This window comes from Narcine bancroftii, chromosome 7 (genome assembly GCF_036971445.1).
Source record: "Narcine bancroftii isolate sNarBan1 chromosome 7, sNarBan1.hap1, whole genome shotgun sequence".
Lineage (NCBI taxonomy): Eukaryota > Metazoa > Chordata > Chondrichthyes > Torpediniformes > Narcinidae > Narcine > Narcine bancroftii.
In genome coordinates, this window is record NC_091475.1 from 19287639 (window position 1) to 19301602 (window position 13964).

Genomic DNA, 13964 nt, shown 5'->3' on the forward strand with positions numbered 1-13964 from the left:
AAGACATTTTGGTCACTATTTAGCACGAAGTTTTTGCTGTAAAAATATGCTTTCAACTCGGCACCAATTCATTTTTAACTTTGCATTATCGTTCATTAAGATCCTTTTTTAAATTCATTCATGGAATGGCGTCCTGATGTTTAATGTTCTTTCCTGCCAGTTCTTCAAGGTAATTTTCAGGCCACTTCAAGACTGACCATAGCTGCAAGCTGCAGATAGGCAGGCCAAGATAAAGGCAACATATTTCCCTCCCTAATCTAGAGAGGCAAGCAATTTCACAGTCAACATTGCATGATTTTAATTAGTGAATGGAATTTAACTGCCTAACTGAAGTACTGGGGCTCGAAGTCACACGATTTAATTTCTCAACACTCGCCATTGAGACATACTTCTAGTGTATCTGCAATAATCCAAACTTTCAGAGTTCTTACGAAAATAACTTAATCCAAGGGTTGAATTTATGGGAGATTTGTTTTAATGAAGAACTGAGCTCAAGATAGGTCAATGCCACAAGATGGCTGTTGTGGAACCTAACAGCTGGATTGTGTGCCATCACTGACTAGATGTACACACTAATCCCTTTCCACTCCAAAAGTGTATTAAAATGCATCCTTTATACAAACAGATTTACAATTTCTGTCACAAACTGAGAAAATATTCTGCCCATGTGTTTTAACTCAGAGACAATACAATACACCCTCTTTTTTCACAGAATGTTTGTGTGAGGACGTCGCCGATGGCCAAACCTCAGGCTATACTACCACTCAAGGTTGGGCTGCGCTCGTCATTACAGACCTGTTTTTGCTTGGGATTCCAGACATTGGCAAAAAGAGTGTCCCAGTACATCTTTTACCCTTCAGTAGAGTGCACCACCCAATCCCGTACGTCACTCCACTTAAAATGAGTCAACTGTTGGACAGACTGGTCAAGACTCGCAGTGGTTCTCAACGTTTTTCGGTCTAAGGCCCACCTGGTTTCCAGCCTAACATGCCATGGCCCACGAGTGGCAATGACTGAGCAATATTTTCAACTCAAAGGCAACTCTGCACATCCTTATCTAATTTAAAGTTATCTTATTTAACACTTTTAAAGAAATATGGCCCACCAGTGGGCCATGGGCCACTGGTTGAGAACCACTGGTAGAACTTGCTTCAAGCCAGGCTGACTTGTTTGAATGCATATGCTGAGACACGCGTGTTACTGGGCAAGTGTTACATGGGACCACTGGGCTAGTGAATGCCTGTTTCCCTTCTCCAGGCAACCTACAAGCAAAGAGGATAACCAGGAGGAAAGAGCAATCGAGAGTGGAATGGAAAGCCACATACCTGGATACAGGCAGAGCCAGGATGAGCAGTCTACACCTTGAGAGTTATTATTTTCCCAAATAATCTGCATGCATTTTCAGCTTTGTGTCATGGTTGCCACAAGTCTAACACTCTCAGGATATCAGTTTCATTCACTTCTATTGGTTAATAAGGCTCAAAGAGGATCCCCACCATCCAGAACACAGTATCGTTGACCCACTACCATCAGGATGGAGGTACAGGAACATCAAAATCAGCCCTGCCAGGCTGGGGAATAGTTTCTTCCTGCAGGGCGTGAGATTGATGAACAATTTCCTTGAGTCTCTTATTAATGAAATGGATTAAATTACTATTGAATGTTTATGCACATTTATCTCATATATAGAGAATAGAAATACCTCGGAGGTCAGGGAGCGTCTGTGGAGAGGGAAGTAGAACGAATGTTTCTGGTCTTTGTCCTCTCAGCAGGACTCAAAATTAACTGCTTCCATCTTCACAAATCTGCTGAGTCTTTTCAGCACGGTCAAATTGTTGACATGATTACGATGCGTGTACGATGTGTGTGCACTGTGGTCCACAGAAATGGTGTTTCATCTGGTGGTGTACGTACAATCAGCTGATAATAGAGTTCATCTTGGACTCTTAACTAGTGAACAGAGTGGGTGTGTACATTTCATTACCTTCTGGGAAAACACAACGTAGTATCCTGTTCCTTTCGCTCGGCAGGTTAATTTACACACATCTGCAGGGATTACTCCAGCGTACTTCGGAACCCACTCCATGTAGGTTTTGACCCCTTTGGCATCGGTCTGATACCCGTTCCTTGCCTCACATTGTTCATCTCGGAAAGATTTCCCTATTTGGACAAAAGAGATTCCATTAAGAACCCTGCATTGGACTTAATGGGGCAAAGCATGAGTACAGTTGTTTCTTTCTTTCTTTTTCAATCTTTTTATTGATTTTAAAAATTGTAAAAAATTTAATTAAAAAAATTATAAATGCATGGAGAAAATAAGAATACATAATTGAAAAGATTACAATGTACAACAATCAGTAAATTATAATAGTATCTTCATCTCCCCACAAGAAGAAAAAATAATTCACTAAATAGTGAAACCCTCTATGCTAATCTTAAAACAAAAACTGGAACACTTTGCATCAGCGTTCATCAAACATAGGAAGCCTGGTCGTCACTCAAAAGAGAAACTGAATGGTATCAGGAAGGGACAATAAATCGGAAAAAAATGTTACAAATTATATCATACAAAAATATTGTCTGAATGGGCATAAAGTTTCTTCATATTTAACAGGGGAATCAAATGTAGCACTTCTAATTTTCTCTAAATTCAAACAGGCCATGGTTTGAGAAAATGGGGTCCTTCCATTTGAGAAGAATTGCTCTCCTAGCCATTGGGGTGGTAAAAGCTATTATCTGATGAGGAGAAGCCAGACAACGACCTGTTCAAGAGTATAATTGTTTCACATGGTACAAGGGGGAACATCTTCAGGATTGAAGGGCACCCATTTAAAACAGAGATGTGGAGGAATTTCTTTAGCCAGTGAGGAGTGAACCTCCGTAACCTGCTGCCACATGCAGCTGTGGAGGGCAGGTCATTGGGTGTATTTAAGGCAGAAATTGATTGTTATCTGAATTGGCTGGGTATCAAAGGTAATGGGGAGAATGGCCAGCTCATGCTGGAATGGCGGGGTGGGCTCAATAGGCCGAATGGCCTACTTATGCTCCTATATCTTATGGTCTTAGAGAGATGGCATGTGCACACACCAGGCCAAAGGAGGCCATTGTTGTGGAGTTAGGTGAAATGACTACAAAAGGGGCAACTCTGAAGTAGAGAATGGTGGAAATACCTCAGTTGGTCAGGCAGCATCTGTGGGGAGGGAAGTAGAATCAATGTTTCTGCTCTATTATCTCAACAGGACTCAAAGTTAGCTGGCTTCTGACTTCTCAAATCTGTGCAGTGTTTTCCGCAGGCTCATTTTGTATATTATCAGGTTGGGAGAAGTGACCACAGGCATCATTGAGTAGGAATAAAGAGAAGTTGTCCATATAGTTCCTGTGGCTGCCTTGTTGATACTTTGTCTCGCTTCCCTCAATGGCTCATTCCTCTTTCCCAACATCACACTCACCACCATGGCTGTATGTCTAAATTTAAATTTACACCGTTCACCTGAAACATGAGGAAATCCTCCAATCCATCTCATCTTTGTTAGTAACGAGTTCTTCACCCAACCTTAACCACAGCTCCTGCAAACTACCTCCAGTATTCGGCTCTGCTCATATCTGCCAACTGAAAACATTCCTCCCATAGCGATATCATAATTCCTTCTTCCCTCTTCAGTTTTGTGGGTTTTGCTACGTTCAAACACCAAGACTCAATGCACCTTATGCTTTTCCCCAGTTTTCTTCTCATATGATGTTCCTAGAAGTTTCTTGTGCACTTTTTAATACTTCATTTTATTCACCACTAACTTATTTTCCAAATCTAAAATATTACATCTCCAAACCAATGCAAATGCTTGTGTTTGCTTCTAAATTTATTAGATGCACTTCCTCTCCTGACCCATCTTCCTTCACGCATTCTGCAGCGCCACTGATAAATAATTTCTACTGCGTCTCATACATTTTGTGTGCAGAATTTCTTTAGGCTACTGCTCCCTGCACACAGCACATCTTTTTAATTCTTTCCACTGTTTTGGAAATCTAGCCATTTTTTAAAATTTAAATGATCAGAGTATAAAGTCAAGTAAACTGCATGCTGGGAAAAAAAAATCCCTTTTCTGGCATCTCTCAGTAAGACATTGAGCCATCAGAAGCCAAAAACAACAGGATCTGACAGCCGACTCAAAACATTAACCACCTCGAATGCTTGAATGTGCAAATAAGCCCTGACTCTTTCAAATGACCGATCCTACCAAGTTCTTCCTCTCCCTTGCACATGCACTTCCTTACAAGTTTAAGTTTCCTTCGAAAGTCAGTTTTTATTACCACTTAATTCATATTTTGTGGCAGTGCTTTGAAAACATTTGGTGTGGCCTTGTTTTTATTTTACGTGGTCCAATCGTCAGATTTCTTTTGCAGAGACGAGGTTGGCAGGTTCAAAATTAATAATTTAAAGACACTGGCATAACCCTGGAATATAAGGATTGATTTAAAAATATTTTCCATTACATTATGAACTAAAAATACAGCCCAATCTTCCAGGATTGAAAAAATTCATTGCAATATGTCCTCGTTTTGATGTGGACTCCCAAGACTTTAACCTTCATTGGAATATTATTCAGAATCTGGAGCGTTAATTTACTATTCCAATGGTATCCCAATTTATCCGCACGGCGAGCCTATGAAATTCTCTGCCACAGAAGCAAAAACCAAGCCATTAAATGCACTTGAATTTGATATTTATCCAAGTTGTCAAGGGATCATGGGACAGGGGGAGAAATCTGGAAGAGGGTATTAAAATTGAATGATCAGTCATGATTGCATTTGGGAAAGTCTGCTCCAATATCAAAATCAGAAAATTCTGGGAAAACTCAGTAGACCAGGCAGCCTGACAGAAATTTATAAAGTAATGAGAGGCAAGACAGGCAGTCTTTTTCCCAGGATAAAAAGGTCACATATTACAGGACAGGCGTTTAAGAAGATGGGGGAGGAAAGTTGAGGTGGGAGAAGTAGTCAAATGAGTCCGGCGGGACAATTATTTTTACATAGAGTAGTGGGTGCCTGGAACAGGATAAAGAAGAAAGCAGTTACATTAGTGGTATCTAAAAGGCTGCAAGATATATGCAGGGTGGGGAGAGATATGGATCATGTGCAAGCAGCAGTTTTAGTTTAATTTGTTAATATGTTTAGCCCAGTCATGTGAGGAAAAGGGCCTGTTCCAGGTCTATTGTTCTATGTTCTATCTGTGGGAAGTGAGAGCAGTCATCATTTTAGGTGTGATTGTAGTAAAACACACACAGAAATGTTGGAGGAACTCATTTGGTCTTGCAGCATCCATGGGGCTAAAGTTATATTACTGAGGTTTCAGGGCCTGAGCCCTTCTTCAGGATATAAACAAAAAGCAGGTAGGTGTCTGACGTCAGTTTATATATCTTTACTGTGAGTCCAGCTGAGTTTCTCCAGTATTTCTGTGTGTTTTCTTACTACATTTCTGCTCCAGAAATTGAACAGACCTTCCTTTTACCAATTCCATCTTAATCATGGCATTTAGCTTACAAGGTTATCTCATCAGCCTTACTTACACAGCCGTTTGATGTGAACCATTTAGCTGCTCAAGTCAAATTAAGATAATTCAAGAGATATTCTTGGCAATTGTCTGTAAATTCCACCTGGAGACATACCGTCCTTTTGAAATATTTCTTGGGTAGGTTGGGTATGTTTCAAACATGTGGACAATAAAACTTATTGGATAGATCAATTGAACTTATTTTGGTTTAATTTCTTTTCATGTCCCCCACCCCGCCAGATACTTGTGCAGCAGTTCCTTGGCCTTGCTGAGAATTCCAGAGACCAGCGCCGAAATCCATTGTGCACAAATATGTTTTCGTTAAAGCTTCTGGCGAAGTTTTTGAAATAGCTCTTGGAAAAATTCTTGTCCAATAAGTACAATTTTTCAACGATCTTAAAGTTCAGACCCACAGCAATATCTATTTAAATATTACATTGCTGAAGGTCTGCTCCTTGAATGTAAAAGTAAGGCGAGATCCTGTAAGTTTGTACTGCAAAACAAGGAAACTATGCCCTGATTCAAAGGAAGCCTCTTTGAACCAGAGGCATTTTCCCCCTCACCAGATAGCACACCTGAAAAAAAATCAACTGTTAGTCATTATAACAGGAGTAAGTGAAGTGTACACAATGGTTCTCAACCTTTTTTTAATTCCACTCACATACCACCTTAAGTAATCCCTTACTAACCACAGAGTATCAATGGTATGTGATACCCCTATGCCATAGGTGCTCTGTGGTTGGTTAGGGATTACTTGAAGTGGCACGCGAGTGGATTGAAAAAAGTTTGAGAACCACTGCTCTAACGCGATGATGAATCCATCTTTCATGCCTGTTTATTTTTCAGGTCAGGAGTTAATTTTGAGATTGAGCAACAGGGAAGAAAAGGTAACTTTGTGCATTGAGATTTCCAATGATAAAAAACTATTTCAGAAGCCAGAGGAAGGAATTTAACAAAGGATAATGTCAAGGCCAAGGGCAGAGTTAATGAGAAGTGTAATTGTTGATGGAGTTTGAGGTGCTCGAGATGGAGGAATATTGAGATAGTTAAAAGTGAGATCTTAATATGAATTGTTTTATTTCTATAGAGGGAGGCACCACAGGTATCCTGGTAGAGCTGTTGAGATGAGAAGTGTCAATGAACTGTTGTTTATTTATGAATAGTTCCTTATATTAGCTGAGGTTGGGCTTCTAATTACTGCAACAATAGAACCCTGTTTCCAATCAAGTACTTCTATTTATTGGACAATAGGTTCAATGTTTCTATAATCATTTTATGATTAAAATTCTTGTGTGCCAGCCCAGTGTGTAAGGCACCACCCATGTTTTAGTCCCTTCTCAGAAATAATGTTAATTAGACTAACAGCTAAGTTACTAACAATAGACCTCAGAGCCCTGAGCCTGAGAAAAGGTTTGAGGAGATTGGAAAGACATCAATTAAAAAAAAAATCTATACAGCACCATAACAGGCCATTTTGACATACAAGTCCATGCTGCCCAATTTATACCCCAATTGACCTATACCCTCGGTATGTTTCAAATGGTGGGAGGAAACCGGAGCCCCCAGGGAAAACCCACACAGACACGAGGAGAACGTACAACTCCTTACAGACAGTGCAAGATTTGAACCCAGGTCCAAATTGCTGGCGCTATAAAGGTGTTGCGCTAATCACCGCCCAAATTTCTTGAATCCAACTATAATTGAGTGATTTGCTGAAAATTGTATGTAAGGATATTGGGTAATGGTTCAGTGTAATTCAGCAATAATATGTGAGACCTGGGCACGGCACCAAAAAAGAAGGTACAATCCGTGAAATCAGTAGCAACAGGAATGTTTCGGCCTCAGAAAGGGAGCTGAAGAGATTCACACACATGCTTCCAGGTTTGAAGGCTTCAGTCATGTGGATAGACTGGGGTGGTTGGGAACAGGGGAGTTTGCAAGGACATCTGATGTGCACATGTTAAGATGCAGCGTAACTGTTCCCATGGGCAGATGATGCAGTTTGACTGGCCAAATGAACAAAAACAAATAGTTTTATACAGCAGGTGGTTTAAGAGTTGGAATGCAGAGAGTAATGGTGGAGACAGATTCATTTGCAGTTTTCACAAGAGAGCTGAAAAAAATGTCTGAATGGATTTGAATTGCTTTGAGTGGAGAATGGGGGAGTGGTCCCAGTTTTATGGTTTCTGCACAGTCAGTATGAACTTGATGGGCCAAATGGTCTGTTTCCACATTAATGTTTCTTTGATTTATATGCTGATGATGTTTACACACAGTCACTCTGTTGGGAAGATCCGCTTGTGTTGGAGAGAGGGCAGAGGAGATTCACCAGGACGTTGCTGGGGTATGAGCATTAGAATTCCCTGCAGAGGAGGAGGCTGAGGAGTGACTGGAGAGAGGGAAATGGGCACAGGTTAGATGGAAAGATATTTTTCCCTTAGTGAGTGGGGGGTGTCTAAGACAAGAGGGGTGAAGGTGTAAGGTGGGAGTTAGGAGGTTGGAGGGGATCTGAAGGAATTTTCACACAGAGGATTGGAGACTGGAATTCATTGCAAGAAGAGATGGTCAAGCATCCAGACAAGTACTTGAAGGCATAGAGGCTATGGATGTAATCTGGATAAATAGTATTCATGTACAGGTGGCCTGCTCTGTCCTTGATAGTTAGATACAACACAGAAACAGGCCATTCAGCCCAACTCACCCATGCTGACCAAGTTACTTTATCTGAGCCAGCTCCATTTGCCTTTCCTATCCCTGTCCAAATATCCTGTAATTGTCCCTGCCTCTACCACTGCACATTCCAAATATCCATCAACCTCAGAGTGAATAAAGCTGCCCCTTTTAAAAATCCTTTTTAAATATTTTTCCTCTCAGAATAAATCTATGTCCTCTAGTTTAGACTCCCTGAGCCTGGGAAAGGACTGTGTCCATGCCATAGATATTTTATAAACCTCTCTAAGTTCACCTCTAAACCTCCTGAGCTCCAGGAGAAATGTCCTAGCCTATCCAGTCCCTTTTCACTCAAGTTCCCCAGTCCTGTTAACACCCTCCGGAATCTTGTTATCCTTCCAGTTTGATGACATCGTTCTTATGGAACCCCAACCAGAACTGCACACTAACTGGTGTAAACTAGACATTAACTAGTCTAGATAAGGGGTTCACAGGGGTAATGAATGACCTTTTCTACTCATAGATGCTGCCTGATCTGCTGAGATCCCCCATTTATTTCTTTGCACAGTACTGGCATTTACCGTTGTCTTGTGCATCTATAACACGATATCCCAACTCCTGAATGACCCCATGTCACAGCCAAATGCTTCCTTGAAAGGCAAGGAAAGAGAACACACTGTGTTTGCTGCCCTCCCCCTGAGAGATTGCTGGAACCACGTACCGGTTTGCAGGCACGAAGTCACATTACAGGACCGGTGGATGGCACGCTTGCCCACGCAGTATTTGCCATTGTTTCGGGGAGCAGGATTGTTGCAGTGCCGGCGAGCATACTGAACACCCCCTCCACACGTCCTGGAGCATGGACCCCAGGAGCCCCAGGAGCCCCAGTTGCCATTTGCCGAAGCCTGTAACACAAGAAGCAAAGCAAAGGTGTCAGTGGGACTGAGACAGTCGGAACTGGAGCTGAGATGTTACTGGAGGTTTTCTTTCAGAGGAAACATGAATCCCAAAGGATCGTTCTTCTTTGAGTGATTCTGGACACTCTCAGCGTCTCAATCTGTGGATGCTGGAATCGTGTGTGAACAGGGAGAAGCTGCGGTGACTCAGCAGGTCGATCGAATCAGATGATAATACACTTGAATGCCTTTCATAGTCAAATAGCTTGTGCAATAAGAACGGGTCTTGGAGAGAGATGGGAAGTCGGAACATCTGAACCCACTCCATCAAGGACATCTACAAGAGGCAACCTCTATCCTTAACCTCAAGGTCACCCACCACCCCAGGCCATGTCCTCTTCTCACTGCTACCATCAGTAAGGAGGTACAGAAGCATGAAGATGAGCACTCAGTGGCGCAAGGACAGCTCTGCTATCAGATTTCTGAATGGACAATGAACGACAGACGCCACCTCACTTTCTCTTAGTTTTGAACTCATTTATTTAAAAAAATGTAATTTATGGCAATATATGCTCTGTAATGCTGTGGCAAAACAATGATTTTCATGACATGTTCATGACAATAAATTCTGATTCTTTTTAGACAAGGGATCCCAACCTGCATCGCTGATTGTCCATCTCACTTCCTTGGCACTGCCTGCCCACAGAGTTCTCGCTTTACCCCACCCCCAGGTTCTCTCTGTTCATTCTAATCTGCTGCTTCCCTGTCCCAAAAGATATGCCCTTCATGCCCGCACTGATCCATACTAGACACACCCCTGTCCATAATCACTCTGATCCTGCTCTCGGCAACGTAAAGTGACAACTTTGCCCGCAGGAGACACATGAGAGAAGGCAGGCGCTGGAATCTGGAGTGACCCACAACAGCCTACTGCAGGAACTCAGCTGGTCAAGCAGCATCAGTGGGAGCAAAAGAATACTTAAGATTTCGGGCCTCGGCCCTTCATTTGCCACAGTGGGGTTGAAGGCCAAAAAGAACCTTCTCCCACTTTAGGGCAGTATGGTTAGCATAGCGGTTAATGAAACACTGTTACAGCGCCAGTGACTTGGGTTCTAATTCAGTACTGTCAGTAAGGAGTTTGTATGTTCTCCCCGTGTCTGCATGGGCTTCCTCCAGGTGCTTCTGTTTCCTCTCACCGTTCAAAATGTACTGGGAATATAGGTCAATTGGGTATCATTGGGCTGAAAGGGCCTCTAACCATGCGGTTTGGTGTACGTCTTATCCAGGTGTAAAACTTCATCTGAAATGTCAATGCAGGTGAACTACAGCAAGTTCGATGGTGTGAATATATCCCCACTCCTGAGCTGGTACCATGTGGATCACATGTGTGGGAAGGCACTGCTCTCTCCTCCACCCCTCATGGGAAGAATTGCCCAGCCAAACATTTAAATTGGCAAGGGTCCACGTTACGCAAAGATCCCAATACAGAAGCCAGGCTCAGCATGCAGAGTGCCGTAACCAAGGGATTTGTCTGGTTGTGTTTTATTGGAACACTCAGATGGCATGCTACAATTTTTGGGAAGTGGCACGAACTAGCTACTTACTGCTTGGCAGCTGACATCAAGAGGGGTCTGTGGGGAAACAGCTTTCATCTTACTGGTCTCTCATTCTCAAGCAAGTTGGAATTATTCCCAGCCAATTTGTCAGCTGGATTATTACTTCTAATCCTATGCTTGGAATGCCATAGATACTTCCTTAAAATTACAAAGGGCGAAGATAAAGTTTCTGGTCAGAATCTTTTCTCCAGAGTCAGGGAGTCTAAAATTAGAGGACATAGGTTTAAGGTGCAAGCAGAAAGATTGAAGAGGGATCTGAGAGACAACTTTTCCCACGCAGAGAGTGATGTGGAATGAGTGGCTGGAGGAAGCCGTGGTGGTGGGGGTGTTTGCAAGAAGTGGGATAAAAGATGGATGTGGGCTGAACACAAAGCAAAGGGAGTTGCTTGGGCAGATAACTTGGTCAACATGGACACCTTGGGCCAAAGGGCCTGTTTCTAGTGGTGAATCTGTGGAATTTGTTGCCATAGACAGCTGTGGAGGTGATGTCTTTGGGTAGATTTAAAGAAGAGGTTGATCGGTTCTTGATTAGTGAGTCTGTCAAAAGTTATGAGGTGAAGGCAGGAGAGTGGAGTTGAAAGGAAGACAATATCAGCAATGATTTGAATGGTGGAGCAGGCTTGAGGGTCTCTTCCTACGTCTTATGGTTTTATGGTCTGGGCTGTTAAAACAAATTGACTATAATTACATTGAAGGTCTTGCTCCTGGAATTGGAACTCAGAGATAACACCACCTGCCTCCAGCGCAACAGTCTCTTCCACACCCATTTCGTTGCTTGTTTTCACCTCTATCGTTGAGTTGGACTATGCATGAGATATCTACTGGTCTCCTCACAAAACAACCTCTATTACTCCATCTTGGTACGTGTGACAATGTAGGACTTAGAGAGCAATGCCAAGACCCTCCTGCTCCCATTTTCACCACATATCCATTGGGGTGGGGGATGATGAGGTACTCAAGCACATCAAAGTCATTTAGCCCCTCTATTTACACCTGCCTCATTCTCCCAACATTGCCTCTCCTCTCCTCCATTTGTCTCCATCCGTCTCCATCCGTCTGTCATCTGTCACCCTTCCATGGTCCACCAATCCCCTACTGGTCCGTGTCTCCCATCCTCTGCTCATTATGCTGACCGAATCCCCTCTCAATAAAGGGTTCCAATCTGAAACATCTACAGTTCCTGTTCGTCCTGCTGATTGCCTTTGTCTCAATGTAGACCCTTCGTGGGGCCAGAGTGGTGAGTGCAAACCCATTCCCATTCCCTCCCCACACTGAGGCAGATTTTATCCTCTCCAATCAGCACAGCCACTCTTACTCACTGAATAGTATCTCCTCTTGGTTTTGTCCACGCATTTCCCGTGCAGGCAAATCCTCCCCTTGCCGCAAGGGGTCCCCTCCACAGCCGGAAGCTTCTTGGTCATGCACACCATCTGGCCCTGACGAATGACAGCGCACCACAAGCGAGCGCACACATCCATTCCCGGGCAGATCGTGTACTCCGGTCCGAATGCCAGCTTGCACTGACGCACGGCATCGTAGCTCTGTCCTGGCAGCTCCTCGGGTACCCGCAGGGGCTTCCTTGGAGCATTGAGGAGACAGTCCCCTGGAGAGGGAAGGAAACAGCACACCGTAAATTACGTAGCCTTACTCCTCGAAATAGGCCACAGGACCACAACATCATCAACACTCTGTGGAAATAAACTTCACCAACAGCTTCCTGAGACCAGTTCCCAGGTTTGACCTGAAGCCCCTTCTCATTGGAGAGGATGGAGTGGGGAACATTTAGCTTGTGTTTCTTCTCTTAATCACTGGTGACCCATTGTCTTTTGTGTGCCCTTGAGTATATTTGAGTTTGTCAGTCCGTATGTGCATGTTAGTCTGTGTTTATACGTGTGTTAGCCTGTGGATACATTTCTGCTTATGTCTGTATGTGAGTGTCCTTGTAAGTACATTGTGTAAGTTTCTGTGTGTAGGTGTATCTTTCTTAGTGCATGTGTGTGTGTGTGTGTGTGTGTGTGTGTGTGTGTGTGTGTGTGTGTGTGTGTGTGTGTGTGTGTGTGTGTGTGCATATGTGTGTGTATGTTTGGAAGGGATGGTGGTCATGTGTGTGTATGTAGGTGTGTGTGTACGTGTGTGTGCGTGCGTGTGTGTACTTCCATGTTGAAATGTGTGCATGTGTCCTTCTATTTGAAAAAAAAACACGTACTGGTGTGTAACTGTGATATGAACATTGGTGCAAGAGATGGTAGATCAAGATCAACTGTGAATTCTCACCAATCCCTGGCTTATGACAAGAAAAGCAGTATGCAGGGGAGAGGATGGCATTTGTATGTATGGAGCATCCTAAGTCAGGTATTTTTAACCCCATATTGAAGCTCACTTACGCTGAAAAGTGCAACATGGATAAGGAAACAGAGATGGTTGAGTTCGGTGATTTAATTATACTATTAAGTTTTATTTTATTTCAATTAATGTATACTATTGTAGATGGATACCTGTGCGGCAGCAAATAAGAATTTTGGTGCATTTGTACATTGAATTTATGTATATGACAATAAACTCTCATTACTCAACTGTAGCCCTGAGGTTGACAATACAAAGATGAAGCTGGAATAAAAATTGTTCCATTCAATTTCAGTGATTAACATTATCAAAAATGCTGCAATGTGGCAGAGTGTATTTAAGGCAGATTTTGATAGATTCCTGATGAGCCGGGGCATTAAAGGTCATGGGGAGAAGGCCAGGCCGTGGGGCTCGGTGGGAAAATAGATCAGCTCATGATTAAATGGTGGGGCAGATTCAAAGGGCTGAATAGCCAATATCTGCTCCTATTTGTTATGGTCTTATGGAGTCAGCTACAGTGCAATAACACCCTAGACTTTAGCAAGGCAAGAACTAACATCATCATCCCCTCTCCAATGTTTAAGTGGTGGAGCCCATACTCCCATCCTTTGTATATCAGGCACAACTAGGGCCCAACAGTTAAATTTAAATTTTATTTAAACATGGTAGATAGCAATTCCGGCTATTTAAACCCTTGTTGCCCAATTACACCCAAATTTACCTACCATTCTGTACGATTTGGAGGGTGGGAGGGAACTGGAGCACGCGGGGAAGGTGTGAACTCCACACAGACAGCACCAGAAATTGAATCTTGGCCTCTGGTGCTGTAATAGTGTCATGCTAACCACTTGCTAACTGTGCTGTCCAAAGGCATAGCTCCTTTAATTCCAC

The 13964-nt window shown here is 42.9% G+C and overlaps 1 protein-coding gene across 1 annotated transcript in view; it reads right to left on the bottom strand.

Moving 5' to 3' along the window:
* The window catches only part of LOC138738572 (A disintegrin and metalloproteinase with thrombospondin motifs 5), a 45374-nt gene that overhangs the window by 16292 nt on the left and 15118 nt on the right, over positions 1-13964 (bottom strand). Inside the window, exons 4-6 of the mRNA XM_069889031.1 lie at positions 12050-12333; positions 8940-9123; positions 1985-2160 (exon numbers count right to left, since the gene is read on the bottom strand). Of these exons, the coding sequence (XP_069745132.1) occupies positions 1985-2160; positions 8940-9123; positions 12050-12333 (644 nt within the window). The remainder of the gene's footprint in view (positions 1-1984; positions 2161-8939; positions 9124-12049; positions 12334-13964) is intronic.